This window comes from Ctenopharyngodon idella, chromosome 10 (assembly GCF_019924925.1).
Source record: "Ctenopharyngodon idella isolate HZGC_01 chromosome 10, HZGC01, whole genome shotgun sequence".
In the NCBI taxonomy this organism is placed as follows: Eukaryota; Metazoa; Chordata; class Actinopteri; order Cypriniformes; family Xenocyprididae; genus Ctenopharyngodon; species Ctenopharyngodon idella.
Genome location: NC_067229.1, coordinates 22202891 through 22215761, shown reverse-complemented (window position 1 = coordinate 22215761; position 12871 = coordinate 22202891). Strand labels below are relative to the sequence as shown.

General features: G+C 35.4%; 1 protein-coding gene across 2 annotated transcripts; it reads right to left on the bottom strand.

Annotated features, from left to right (window-relative positions):
* Window positions 1-599: 599 nt before the first annotated feature.
* pfn2b (profilin 2b) lies at window positions 600-8036 on the bottom strand. Of its 2 annotated transcripts, none has more exons than XM_051908520.1 (3): window positions 7730-8036; window positions 4059-4251; window positions 600-2426 (listed from the first exon to the last, which is right to left on the bottom strand). In XM_051908520.1, exons 1-3 carry the CDS (start codon window positions 7862-7864, stop codon window positions 2329-2331), a joined length of 426 nt encoding a protein of 141 aa, XP_051764480.1. In that variant the 5' UTR covers window positions 7865-8036; the 3' UTR covers window positions 600-2328. The 2 variants fall into 2 exon arrangements, with proteins under 2 accessions (XP_051764480.1, XP_051764479.1); XM_051908519.1 differs by having other exon boundaries at window positions 600-2078; window positions 7730-8034.
* Between the last annotated feature and the right edge of the window lie 4835 nt (window positions 8037-12871).

Sequence of the window (12871 nt, the reverse complement as noted above, 5' to 3'; positions counted from 1 at the left end):
GAAAAGCCATATTTTAGTTCTGAACATTTTCCAAGGTTTTTTTTTTTTTTTTATAAACATTTTACATTGTGCAAAAAAAGGTCCTCAGAGAAATTTTATTTTGTGCAGTAAAACTTTTCATGAATATTTGTGTGCAATAAACCCCAACCATATTTTAGTTTGACCATTTTACACTTTTTTGCATATTTCTTTAAATTCTTTCCATATCTGTGTTGTTCCTTACCAGATGAATAATGAAAAGTATGATAATATAAACATTAAATGATATAATATAAACAGATAAATGTGTTTCCCCATTAACAATTTTTTTTAATAACGGCTGAAGATATGGTAGTTTCCAATTCTGTTTTAATGTAACATTCAAAAAAATGGAGGAAAATGTGAAAATTGTTATCAACCCTCTCCATTATGTTTAAAATAAGACTTTTTTTATTTTCTGCAATTTCCATTAACATTTTCCAATGTTTGTACAAACAAGACATTTTAGTGTAAGACTATTATATACACTTTTTTTTTTTTTTTTTTTTTTGGAAAAAAGAAAAAAAAAATCCTCATGAAATGACCCCTTTAAAATAACATGCAACAAAAGAAACAAGTAATTTGGTTGGAATAGATTTATTTAATTTGTCTGTAAACAAGGTGGTGAAATTAATTTATGGCATTTCTTGGTTTATGCATATGAAATCAGACATATCAGACTGTATCCAAGATGTATGAAAAAGAGTACAGGGAAACAAGAAATTAACTAGTCAAGAGGTTTTGAACCTGTACAAATACCCCACAAGGCCAGAACTTTTGTAGATACTAAAAACCCCTGAACAAAGAACTGATTGAATCATTTGGGAAGCTGTTTGAATCAATAGCAACAGATTCTCACTACATTATGGCACAGAATACACATTATGATTAGAGTGACATACTTAACATTTGGACTTGATAAAACATTAAGTTTTGACAGACAGTTGTATCACTGACGACTCGAAGGCAATTTATCCCACAATTAAGAGATTGCATGGGTTTAAATTCAAATCGAGTGTTGGAGAGGCTGACAAAACAAGACCGAAGTCTTGTTTGCAACCAGACGTTAGTGTTTTGTTGGTCAATGTAGTGTGTAAATAACCCAAGCAATGATGAAAATTGGTCCAATTGAAAAGAACTCAAGCTGTATACTCCAAGCACTTACACCGGGATACCCACTGTCTTGAAAATTAAAAAAAAATATATATATTACATAAGCTAGCAAAATAAGTGCAATGACAGAATGTCCATGATCATTCATAATAGTAGGGTTGATGGGAGAAAATGCTACCTGCAGCCCAAAAATTACTACACTTAACGGACCGCCACCTATTTAAGAGCTTGACCTCCCACTCCATGAATGTTAGTGTGACAAAGGGAAAGAATATGAATCTGTCATTCAGGAAGTGTCGCATCTACAGTTAGAGTTGAAGCGTCAATGACGACAAACTTTGGGTTAATGAAAAATAAAGAAATGGACATTTTTTTTTTAGCGCAGATGGAATACTTAATTTGACGCTAATAAAAATGACGCTTTTTTTTGTCTATTAAAAATGCCACCCATCCGGACTAAGGTCCATTCGGTAGGCTCGAAGATAGGCATACAGCTGACCTTTCCCAGATTTGACCTAGGAAAGGGAATTTGAGTTTAGCTCAAGCCCTTGGTAATAAACTAAACACCCAAAATCTTTGTTTTCTTCTCATGAATAAGTAGAAATGAGACATGAAGTCTTCACACTTACATTTTGTCTTAAATGCGTCATGTTTAGTAATGGAATCGTAGTGCCAAAATGGGACTAATCACATTAAATTGACATATGGGATGGGGTTATAAAGAAATTGGGGAAAGGGTGGGTTTGGGTAGAACAAAAAAGGAATTAGAGTTGAAAACAAATAGATGAAGCAAATCTCATCTAGAAAGGTTAGCGTTGGTAAGAATGAGCAGCTAGGTGGGCAGGTGTCTTAATATCCAGATTTCCTCAGGTATTCAGCCATTTGAAACGCTTTCTTGTTGAGCAGCCCTCCATGGGTACCTTCCTTGCCCATGACTATAACCAATGCTGGAGCACACAAGGAAAAAAACAAGAACAAAAATCAACCAACTTGAGGGGCGGGGGAAAAGAAACTTTCCCAACTTAAAAAGGGATGCAATTGTTGACACAAGATTCATTACCCTTCCTTGCCATTAAGATGTCCAAAAACTTTAAATGTGTTTCATGGGGGAAAAAAATCTTCACAGCTTATTTTGGGAACGTGGGTGACTTTTTTTTTTTCCCCTCCCTAAATTTCACTACTTGATCAAGAAAAAAGCTAAAATCCTGAATCTCTCAAGTATTTTGCCATTGAATATGCCTTCTTATTCAAGCCGCCTCCGTGGACCCCTTCTTTGCCCATTACAAGAACCAAGACTGAAAGAAAAAGACAGAGAAAGGAAGTTAAGAGGACAGGGAAATCCCAGCCCTGGAAAAAAGCCAAACAAAGATCAACAAGCTGAGAAAGGACAGAATAAAAAGCAGAAAGAGATCAAGATAACACGCATGCAGAGAGAAAGATTGCGGGCTAGAGGACATACCTTTATTTAGCATAAACTGGTAACACTTTTTAATAACATTAATAAAAAAATTTTAATAAGCACTGATTATTTGTGGCACTGATTATGTAAAAAATAAAACTTTGTACTTTAAATTACATGTAACTTAAGTAATGATTGACGACGGGCCGCTAAATTATTATTAAAAATTAATGCATATCCGAGGTGGTAATGCACCATTAATTTTTTTTCAATTATCCCGCTTATACCACGATTACCACATCTTAAGATTTCCATGTTTATATCTCAGTACATTAAGTTTTTCATCCTTATATGTATAACTACTTTCTTGCACATCTTGGCCCTATGGAGATACTGAAAGTAAATTGCCATTTTTATACTATAGTTTTTCGTGGTTGTTTTGCTGTTGTAGGCTGTAGGGCTGTTTGAAATAGGCGAAATAATTTGCTAAAGTGAAATGGAGCTGTAACGTGAAGACCTGTAGATCTTTCACAGTTCGACACCTTATAATGTCTGTCGGCCAAGCAGAATCAAGAATTTAACAGCACTGTGATATAATGAACGTTATTATAGTGTTACCATTTAGATTGGTTCAGTAATGACCAAACAGTTAACTTGTTCATTTGAATATTTAAATTCAAGCATGGGACATCAAAACGCTTCAATCATATTGTAGGTAAGCAGGTTTAGTTCCTCTCCTCAATACATGCCATGAGGTAAATGAAAGATTGATTCATGAAGAAACATTTTATTTTACCAGGAAATCCTCTCACATTTTAAAGAGCAACAGACCCAAAATTTACATGCAATTAGCAGAAACACATGCAAATTAGAGGGAATGTACCTCAACGGGTCTCAGAGACTTCCTCAACACTTGAGCTCAAGTCTCATGATCAACAGAAACTGTGTAAAATGACTAGCTAGTTAATGAAATGTTTTTAGATGACTCATATTGGCAAATGCATGATTCTCAAATAAATGCTTGGGTCATATTTCACCAAAAAATAAAAAAATAAAATAATGTGGACACTTCAATTAAAACGGCTACTACAGAAAGGGCCGCGGTATAAATGTATTTGTCAAAAATAATAAAACATTATAATTTCTAGATGAAATATTACCTAAAACTTTCTTTCAAACCCAATTTTTTTATTCACCCTAACTGTGTCCTGGACTGGTCTGTCACTTTGTAACACCTAATTCTAAAGGATTTAAATGGCATTTGTCTCCCATTAAGTCTATTTTTAGCTCTTTAAACGATTTCAAACCATTTAAAAACTTTATTTCCACTTATTACTAGTGCCCCATATGAAATAAAGTATTTAAAACCGTTAGGATGCATGAACTTCATGAAAGATATATTGAGGAAAGGTTGACGTCTACATCTACAACCATCTACCAAAAAAAAAAAAAAAAAAAAAAAAACATACGTAGGCATTTTATGAATAAAAAAGTAATTGTGTGAAAAAATATAAGAAAGCAATACTACCTTTGGCAGCTTTACCGACAGTAATGTTGTATGTTGGCTCTCCTCCTTGACTCTTCGTCCTTATGTCCATTGTCCAATCATTGTCGACTAGGAGACTGTCTCGGATAACCGAGCACTTCTTTGAACCTAAAGTTAGGCCACTGGTGAAGAAACTTTCTCGGTCTTTCCCTACTAGGACATCGATTTCTGTTGGCTGATATTAGAAAGGAAAAAAAAGACACAATATTAAATATGGAACTGTATCTTCTTGTCTAGTCATTTACATTTTAATATAAATTAATGAACAGCCAAATGCAAAGCAACAAAAGTAGGTAATCCGGTAGACGAGTGCGATAAATTATGGAGCGATCCATGCAGATAATTTAGATAAACTAAAGATACAGAGAAATCTGTCATCACGCACTTTGCACTTGACTTCAATGAGTCCTTAAAAATGTAACAAAAGTTAGATTCATTATGATTCATTATGCAGTTGTATATGAAGGCCTTCTTACCAAGTAGTAACTGGTCAGTATTGTGGGCTAGTCAGTTAATGAAACTGGCTATTATTATAGTGCAACATTTTCACTTTAAATGTAAACAGACAAACTATGGGCTGCTGGAAACATTTTAACCTCTTTATGTGCTGACATCTGCCTGACAACTCAATTTTGATTTTTAATGAGGCGTCTTTAAAGGTGTGGTCATATTAGTAAAATGCATGAAGCACAGCTCACAACAAAGTCATTTTTAAACCAAGCTGTCTTGTGTTAATCAAATGCGATGAATTTGCGTGACCAATTTGAACTCGAGACAAAAAATCTGATTTTCAAAAAAAAATTTCGCCTTCTATAGAAATTGCTGGTTGCGCTGACACCTACTGAAATTACAAAATTTTGCTGAGCAACAATATGTACCACACATTTAAGGTACAGTCACATTACAAAAAATTTGTGGGCAAAAAGGTCCTTTGTTAATAGCGTAGAGTGGATTCCTTTTGAAAGGACCTGATTTTGATCTTGAAAATTTGCTGAGCACCGGTAAATGTGACCACACCTTTGGTCAACTAGTCATGCAGACAACCCAACAGCTACTTGTCTTGACTAGTTGTCTTCCAACAATGAAAACACTGATATTCACACTGACAAACTACATCTGACTACATATGCTCTATTTTGATCATTAAATTTGTATAGATGTGTATTTTTAGAGTACTCAAAAAAATTTAAAGGGATATTTCTGGAATATGATGAAAGCACAGCTGAGCGGAGGTGATTTGCACCAGTGTCCTTAAAAGGAACTTCTACTCAACATATCTGGGAAACATTCTGCCTAACCCTCAAACCGGAATGCATTAATCACATTAAACATTGGTTTTGTGTTAAATACTGACAGATCAAGTCTGAACATGCAGTTTTTTTATTTGTTTCATTGTCGTTTGTTCTGCATAACATCACAGCAGCTTTGTTTGTACTGGCTCACTATGAATCTACTGAGCCGTTTTTCCTGAGGCCACACCACAAAGCAGCTACCCTTTGGTGAGAATCAGCAATCTGATGTTATTTTCAGTAAGGTTTGGAAGCGCTGGTATGGCAATAGACACAGTCTGAACTAACTTTAACTTTAACTTAAGAACTTTTTAAACTCACACTTGGATAGCAATACAGGAAACTATTCCAAACCCGTAAAACTGACTGAGGGCGTCAAGCTTTAACGGTAGAAGTCATACAGGTTTGGAGCAACATGACGAGATGAGGTGACTTTCAATTTTGGGTGAACTACACGGAGATGCCTTACAACAACAATTTAGTTCATTTGATCCTCAGAAACAATTACCTTAATTATTACAAGAAAGATAAAATGAAGTCTGAAAGCACACAACAACTGTTCCATATTCCATATTGTAAACCCAGTTGTAATGGGTTACAACCAATAAGTCCTTAATAGACTACTATTCCTACAGCACTGCAGGCAACCTCCAATATAAGGATTCCTTCACCTTCTAACCATTGAATTCACATGACTTTTTCAGTCTTTTATGATTAATGAATGTTTTTTTTTTTTTGTAATCTTGTTATAATTACTCACCAAGAGCAATTTCTAGCTGATTAAATGTTTTAGAACAGAGCCAAACAACAACAACAAAAAAATTAACTTTGATTTTGAAATATCCAGACCTTCAAATCAGTTTTAAAATTCCCTAACATTTCCAGGTTTTCCATGACCATAGGAACCCTGCAATAGGCTTTATGCCGAATGTCATACGAACAAACAGGAACCATCGCATCCGCTTGTTGGAGAAAGTGTTAACAGCAGTACGAAATGACAGCAATATATATGGATTTTTAAGGTAATCAGCTCTATATGTAAAAAAGCACATACAAAAGACCTGAATCGGAAACGATGCAACCTGTTTTACAGAACACTATACATTTGTTGTTGCATATTATAGTTAACTCAAAATGAAAATTCTGTCATCATTCATTCACTTGTCATTCCAAACCTGTATGATTGACTTTCTTCTGTGGAAGATCAAAGATGATGTTTTCAGAAATATCATACAATGGAAGTCAATGGCCACCAAAACTATTTGGTTAACATTCTTAAAAATATCTTCTTTTGTGTTGCGCAGAAGAAAGAAAGTCTTACAGGTTTGGAATGGCATGAGAGTGAGAAATTGAACTGAGAATTTAAAAGAATTTTAATTTTGGGTTAACTATTCCTTAATCTGTTAACAAAAATGTAAAAACTATTGTATTCCATGTTTACAAAGTAACCGTATAAGCATCAATTGAATGCCGTCCATTAAGCTGGGGAAAGTAAAGGACTGTGTGATAAAAAAGGCTGCTATTAGATGAATTAAACACCCATTTATTGAGCGCCATCTTGGACTGGCATGTAATGCGAAGATCCCGTATTCTAGAAAGACTTTACGCACATTCTGCGGCTGAATGATGCGTATATTCACGTAAACAAGTGCATGAACGTAGTCTGGTGAATTTCGAATCTGACCGGTCGATCGGATCGGCCTGTTTGCACTAACATCACCTCCCTCTTCATGACTGCAAACACATTTCTTTAACTTTAAGTCTTTAATCCTTCTCAACCCTAACCTTAACTTTTAACGCTCGACACTTGAGTTTCAACGTCACAACGCCCTGTATTTCGCGATTTTTCGCTAAATACATCCAGCTAACCTCGATGATATAGAGACAGACTTAGCCTTAAAAAAATAAATAAAACATATAGAAGAAACTCTCATACTGGGCGAAAAGCATCTCCAAATTAAGATCTGGTGTTCAATTTGCTTTTAGTCAGCCAGTATGTGTTAGCTTTCATTCCCATTCAAGCTGATCAGGCCCTGAATTTCTAATAAACTGTCTGACAGGCTGATCGAAACACTGGCTGTGTTCCCAAACCTTGAGAGCTGCCTACAAAGACAGCACTTAATTTCGGCGCGTTTTAATCACACTTCATTTCTACGCGATGGAAAACAAGCCGCATTTAATGTATATTAAATTGAGCTGCATTTCTGCGCCTTGGTTCCAACTAAACAGCAGTTCAGAGGCACATTATGAGTCCGACCAAAATGCTGTCTTGGTAGGCAGTCTACTAGTTATCGAAACACAGCCGCAGTTTTCAGTCAAAGACTACATGCAGCAGAAAGCGAACTGTTAATAACGCTTATTTACCGTGATGTTTATGAACGTTCCCCCCTCCTGCGCTGCCCACACGTATTTAGAGTCCGAGTTGCACCCAACAATGGCGGAGTCCTGGCAGCTGCCATCCGACATCAGGTTATCCACGTAGCTCTGCCATGACGACATATTTGCCTTCTAATTTCAAACGCTCTCACGCTAGTTCTGAAAAGACGGGACTGACAGTCTTGTGCGGTCTCAGTTTGCGGATACCGTATATTTATAAGTCCCGCACGCCCCCTTCTCTAATGTGAGTTTGAGCAGTAAAGAGTCCCGGCTGTACGGCACTCTGGGTGTAGTCCCTCAAATATCCCTCCGCGTAGGCTTGCTTAGACAGCGGTCCATTAGGACAAAGCCATATGCGCGGATTGATACACTTTCTGATTGGACGGCATGCATAAGCGTTTAGAAAGCACGTTATGTATGAGAAAGTTAGTAAATGAGTGTAACATATTATTTAAATGCTAAAAACAGTACTTTTTTTTTTTACTTTTTTCATGATGCTTAGATAGTCATCATGAAATCAAAATGAACAATTCTTATATTTTAAATAAATATTGCAGTATTTATTATAAATGTTTTATCCGTGAACATTCTTATTTTAATTCATGATTCCTCGTAATCTTCAATCAAAATATTGTTCGAAATGCATCGGCGCTGCGCAGACCGATCTGCGTCTGACATCAAAGTACCGCGAGAGCGATTGGAGAGCATAGGACTCCTTACGCTTTTGAATCGCTCTCGCGGTACGTTGATGTCATACACCGATCGGTCTGCGCAGCGCCGATGCATTTCGAACAAGCCTACCTTCCCCTCCCTCTTGCAACGTCTGGCGTGAGGGCGGGACACCTGTCACTCACATGGGATCGACCAATAGCAAACTATAACCATCCAATCAATTCCCCAAGGCCAAAATCGAGTCCCGCCCACTGATCTAAATAACATAATTTATGTAGATCAGTGTGTCCCGCCCTACATTTTTTTCTTGTTTGAGAAGTCGTTTCACACGTCACAGTAAGAAAGAAACTATAATTTCTGTTACAGTGAACTCCATAATAAACACATCCAGAGCCTGGATGTGTTTATTTATTACCTTTTCGAGTCTTTTCCTCCAAACCGTTTAAGCTCCTTGGCCAGCGTCCTCGTGACAGCAGTGATTCATTTTAGCTGAAACGCCTCACAAACTTAGTGATATTTTTGGGTGAAATCAAGAAACATTTCCTTAAATTTGAGTTGCAACACAGCCAAACACAGGTGTATAGTGGAAGAGATGAACAAACGGCCCTGTACAGCAGTCTCATTAAGTTTAACATCGTTTCTGACTGGATATACGTCTTTGTAACATCCAACACTGATAGAGTCAGTTGACAACCACAAACCAGAAGTGTTGTTGGTCACCACAAATATCATAGTCTTTTACGACGTCTTGTGGATGAATCCTGTAATCACATAGCCTAATTTGAAGACTTCATATTAAAAAGTTAGAGCAAGTTTAATACATTTTATTTTCATTTTATTTCTAGTTATAGCCTATTTTTAGTATAGTAGATGGAGCTGCTTTTTCACATTTATTAATTCAGCAGATGTTTTATGAAAAGTGAATTAAATTCATATAAGCCTATTATTGTATGGGAAAAAGTATTCTTTTTAGTGTACAGAGGGAGACAATTAAAGCAGCTATTCAAATGCTGTAATTTCCCAGAGGCTTGAACACATGCATAAGCAAATATTTATACAACGTAGCTGACATTTTTCGAATAGGCCTATGTGTTTTCTCATTTTAACACGGCCTCTTCTGAAGAAAGCAAAACGTTTTACTTGTACAGTGCCGATTAATTAATAAAATAAGACATTGATCACATAATATAAAACAATTTAATGACAAACAATTTCTCAAGAACAAAATTATGCTCAATTATAATGTCTATGGTAGCTATGCTGCGCTAGCGACCTCTTGTGGATTAAGCTTGCATATATTGACATTAAATTTGCGGACTTTAGTTAGCAACAGTAAAATCATACATGATCTATCCACGGTGTTGGGAGATTTCAGAGTTTTTGCCAAGATATCTAATAAGGGTGTGCTAGCTATCACAGCTAGATGTTTTTACTGTTTTACATTTTATGACAACAATGGAACCTGCCATTAAAAATTTATGATGATGATATTATTGGAATTTTAGTTCACAAAAACAGTTTATTTTCAAACTGCTTTAAACTAACATGATTTTGATGTTTGACTGAAAATTGTATAGTTGAGAGTTTTAGTTTTTATTATTAAAAAATAATAAAAAATCCTGCAACTGCACTAAATTATTTTTTTTTTAACCCAAATGATGGATTCAGCTTGTTGGGTCTTTTTACTGGGTTATTTTTAAAATATTTTTTTATAATTTATTTTTTGTAACCCAGCTGCTGGGTCATTTTTACTGTCAATACAAATGATGAACCCCCTCACATACCTACCCTGCGCTGGGTCAATGTAACCCAATGTTGGGTATCTTTGCCAAAACAGCTCTGAGTTCTTCTGTTCTGAGATGAAATGTCCTGAGGTGAAACTTCCTGAATGAAATTAAGGTTTGTGTAGCATTGTATTCCTATCAAATCATTAATGTACAGAAAGGAAAACATCTGTAGTCTCACATTTTACCTTTTTTGTTTACAAGTTGCAGCTAACGTCTGCTTGGAATGCTTTTTTTTTTTTTGTCATAGATTTTTTTTTAATTGCAATTTTAACAGAAAGATGATACAATAACACACAAACAATCTTTCAGACAATAAATAAGTTATGACTCAATAGACAACAAGAGAAATTATTTAAAGAAGCCTAGTTAACCTATAGAAAAATATTTCCCAAGAAATGTAAAAGAAAAGTGAAAAAAAAAAAAGGGGTGGGGGGGTTGAGTTGGCGGCACAGAACCGAATAAAACCATATTACAAAAGAATTTTTTGTTTTGAGGGAGACCACTTAATATTATCAAAAATGTTGTTCTAATAAGAGATGATGGATGGAAATGAGGTGACAAGGTTCAAAAATAAAGACCTGATTTTGTAATTTGATTTTTTGTACAGAGAAGCAAACAGAACCAACCACAGTGGATTCAATGCTGGAGGGACAAACAGAAATCATTGAGCCACTATTGTTGTTTCTGAAGAGCAAACAAATTTCCAAAGAGATGGCCTTGAAAACTAGATTAAATTCTTTCCTAGATAATGGAAATTGGTATCTCAAAATTAAATCTGAGAAGTTGAATAAATTACCATCATTGTCAAACAGCTGGTTCACTAACATCACTCCATTACTGAACCAATTTTCAAGAAACAAGGATTTCCTCTTATGTAGAATATTACAGTTATTCCAAATAGGCCTATATAAAAAAAATTGTGTGGCGAAAAACTATGCTTGATAAGTCCCCCAAGCCAAAAGCATTTGTCCTTGCTGGAGACGCATAAGTCTCACTGCTGGATCCATTATTGGTCAGCTGTTCTGTAACACAGTGGAGGAATCAAGAAAGGAAGCAGGCAGAGATGATGATCAAACAAACAAACAATAATGAACATAAAGCAGCAACAACATAACACTAGGAAACAAGGACCACAAGGAACAGCAAACATCTACATCTAACACTTGACAGAGAACAAGTGAAACACAGGGGCAAACAAGATAACAAGTAACAACACACCTGGGGAACACTAATCAACAGGGAAAACTACAAACATGGTCACAGGAACAGGACACAGGAATGAAGAAACAATAGGAACATAAAACCCTTCAACATAAAAGTCCATACAAAACAGGCACAACACTGGGATCATGATAGTAATGCTCTCTTTAACAGGAATATTACAGATAGAGGATGTAGCACATTTTTTAATTGGGAGTAACTTACATTTATTAATATTAAGCACAAGGCCAGAAGCATTTGAAAAAGATAGAAGAGAGGTTAAAGCAATTGGGATCTGAGAGGCATCTTTAGAAACAACGCTATATCACCTGCCAGTTGGCCAATTAATTCTGTAGGCTACTATAGAAATTCCCTTCACGGGACTCTCTTTAATATGTCATTACACTCTAAAAAATGCTGGGTTTTTTCCAACCCAAATTTGGGTCAAATATGGACAATGGTTGCGGTTTGTCCATATTTGACCCAAATTTGGGTTGAAACAACCCAGCATTTTTTAGAGTGTAGATTTAAATCGTGTAGCTATTATGAAAGGTATAGGAGATAGGGCAACCTTGTCTTACACCAATCTAATTTTAACACATTTTGCACAAAAAAAATAAATAAAATAAAATACCAAAACCAATTCTTTGTAAGGCCTGTAACATAAAATTGTGTTCTAAACAATCAAACGCTTTGTAATAGTCAAGAAAGAGGATAAAACTATCAGTGGAAATAAGATCTGAGTAATCTAACATATCTAAAATTAAGCATATATTATATATGGGCAATACTTTTATAATCAATGTTCAATAAGGAAGTTGGATGCCAGTTTTGTATTAAAAGGGATCTTTATTGGGCTTAGGAATTAATGGTATTAGCCCCTGACATAAAGAGTAAAAATACTCTGTAGAAAAATGTTAAAAAGGTGCCTATGGAAGTAAAATAGTGCCATATGTTTTTGAAACAAAAATCATCTTGAATTGCACTACTTGAAAAAAATATGCATTGCATTAACCGTGCTTGTATTTTAATGCATTGTATTTTTAGGGCTTGCATTTTTATGGGCTGAAATTCAACATAGTTGTATATTTACGCTGTGAATATTTCAATTCAAAACATTTCACACACATTTTCATTGTTAAAAATGCAATAATCCATATTCACCTTTCAGATTTCACATTTCACTTCCAAAATATTCATTCTGTTTAAAAATACAACCTATAATATTCAGCAGGCAATTTTCGGTCCATTTTATTTTGCGTCCACAAATTCAGTGGTTCAAATTTCAATATTTCACATCCGGGAACTGCAGGAAAAGCAGTAGAGTACTGAGCATAATCTCCATCTGCTGTTAGTCAACCTCACCAGCAAGTGGTGCAAGCGCGTGTTGACGAAGAGCAGAGCAACAGTTAGAGCAAATCATTCATTTCATTCATTAAAACTGATTTATATTAACGGAGCAAGTGGTAAG

What these genes read in the sequence shown, in the direction of transcription:
- pfn2b (XM_051908520.1), bottom strand. Translation starts at nt 7,864, where the DNA reads ATGTCGTCATGGCAGAGCTACGTGGATAACCTGATGTCGGATGGCAGC. An exon ending in GAACGTTCATAAACATCACG is followed by an intron (nt 4,252 to 7,729) that starts GTAAATAAGCGT and finishes TTCTAATATCAG; the next exon opens with CCAACAGAAATCGATGTCCT. An exon ending in TGTCGGTAAAGCTGCCAAAG is followed by an intron (nt 2,427 to 4,058) that starts GTAGTATTGCTT and finishes TTTTTCTTTCAG; the next exon opens with TCTTGGTTCTTGTAATGGGC.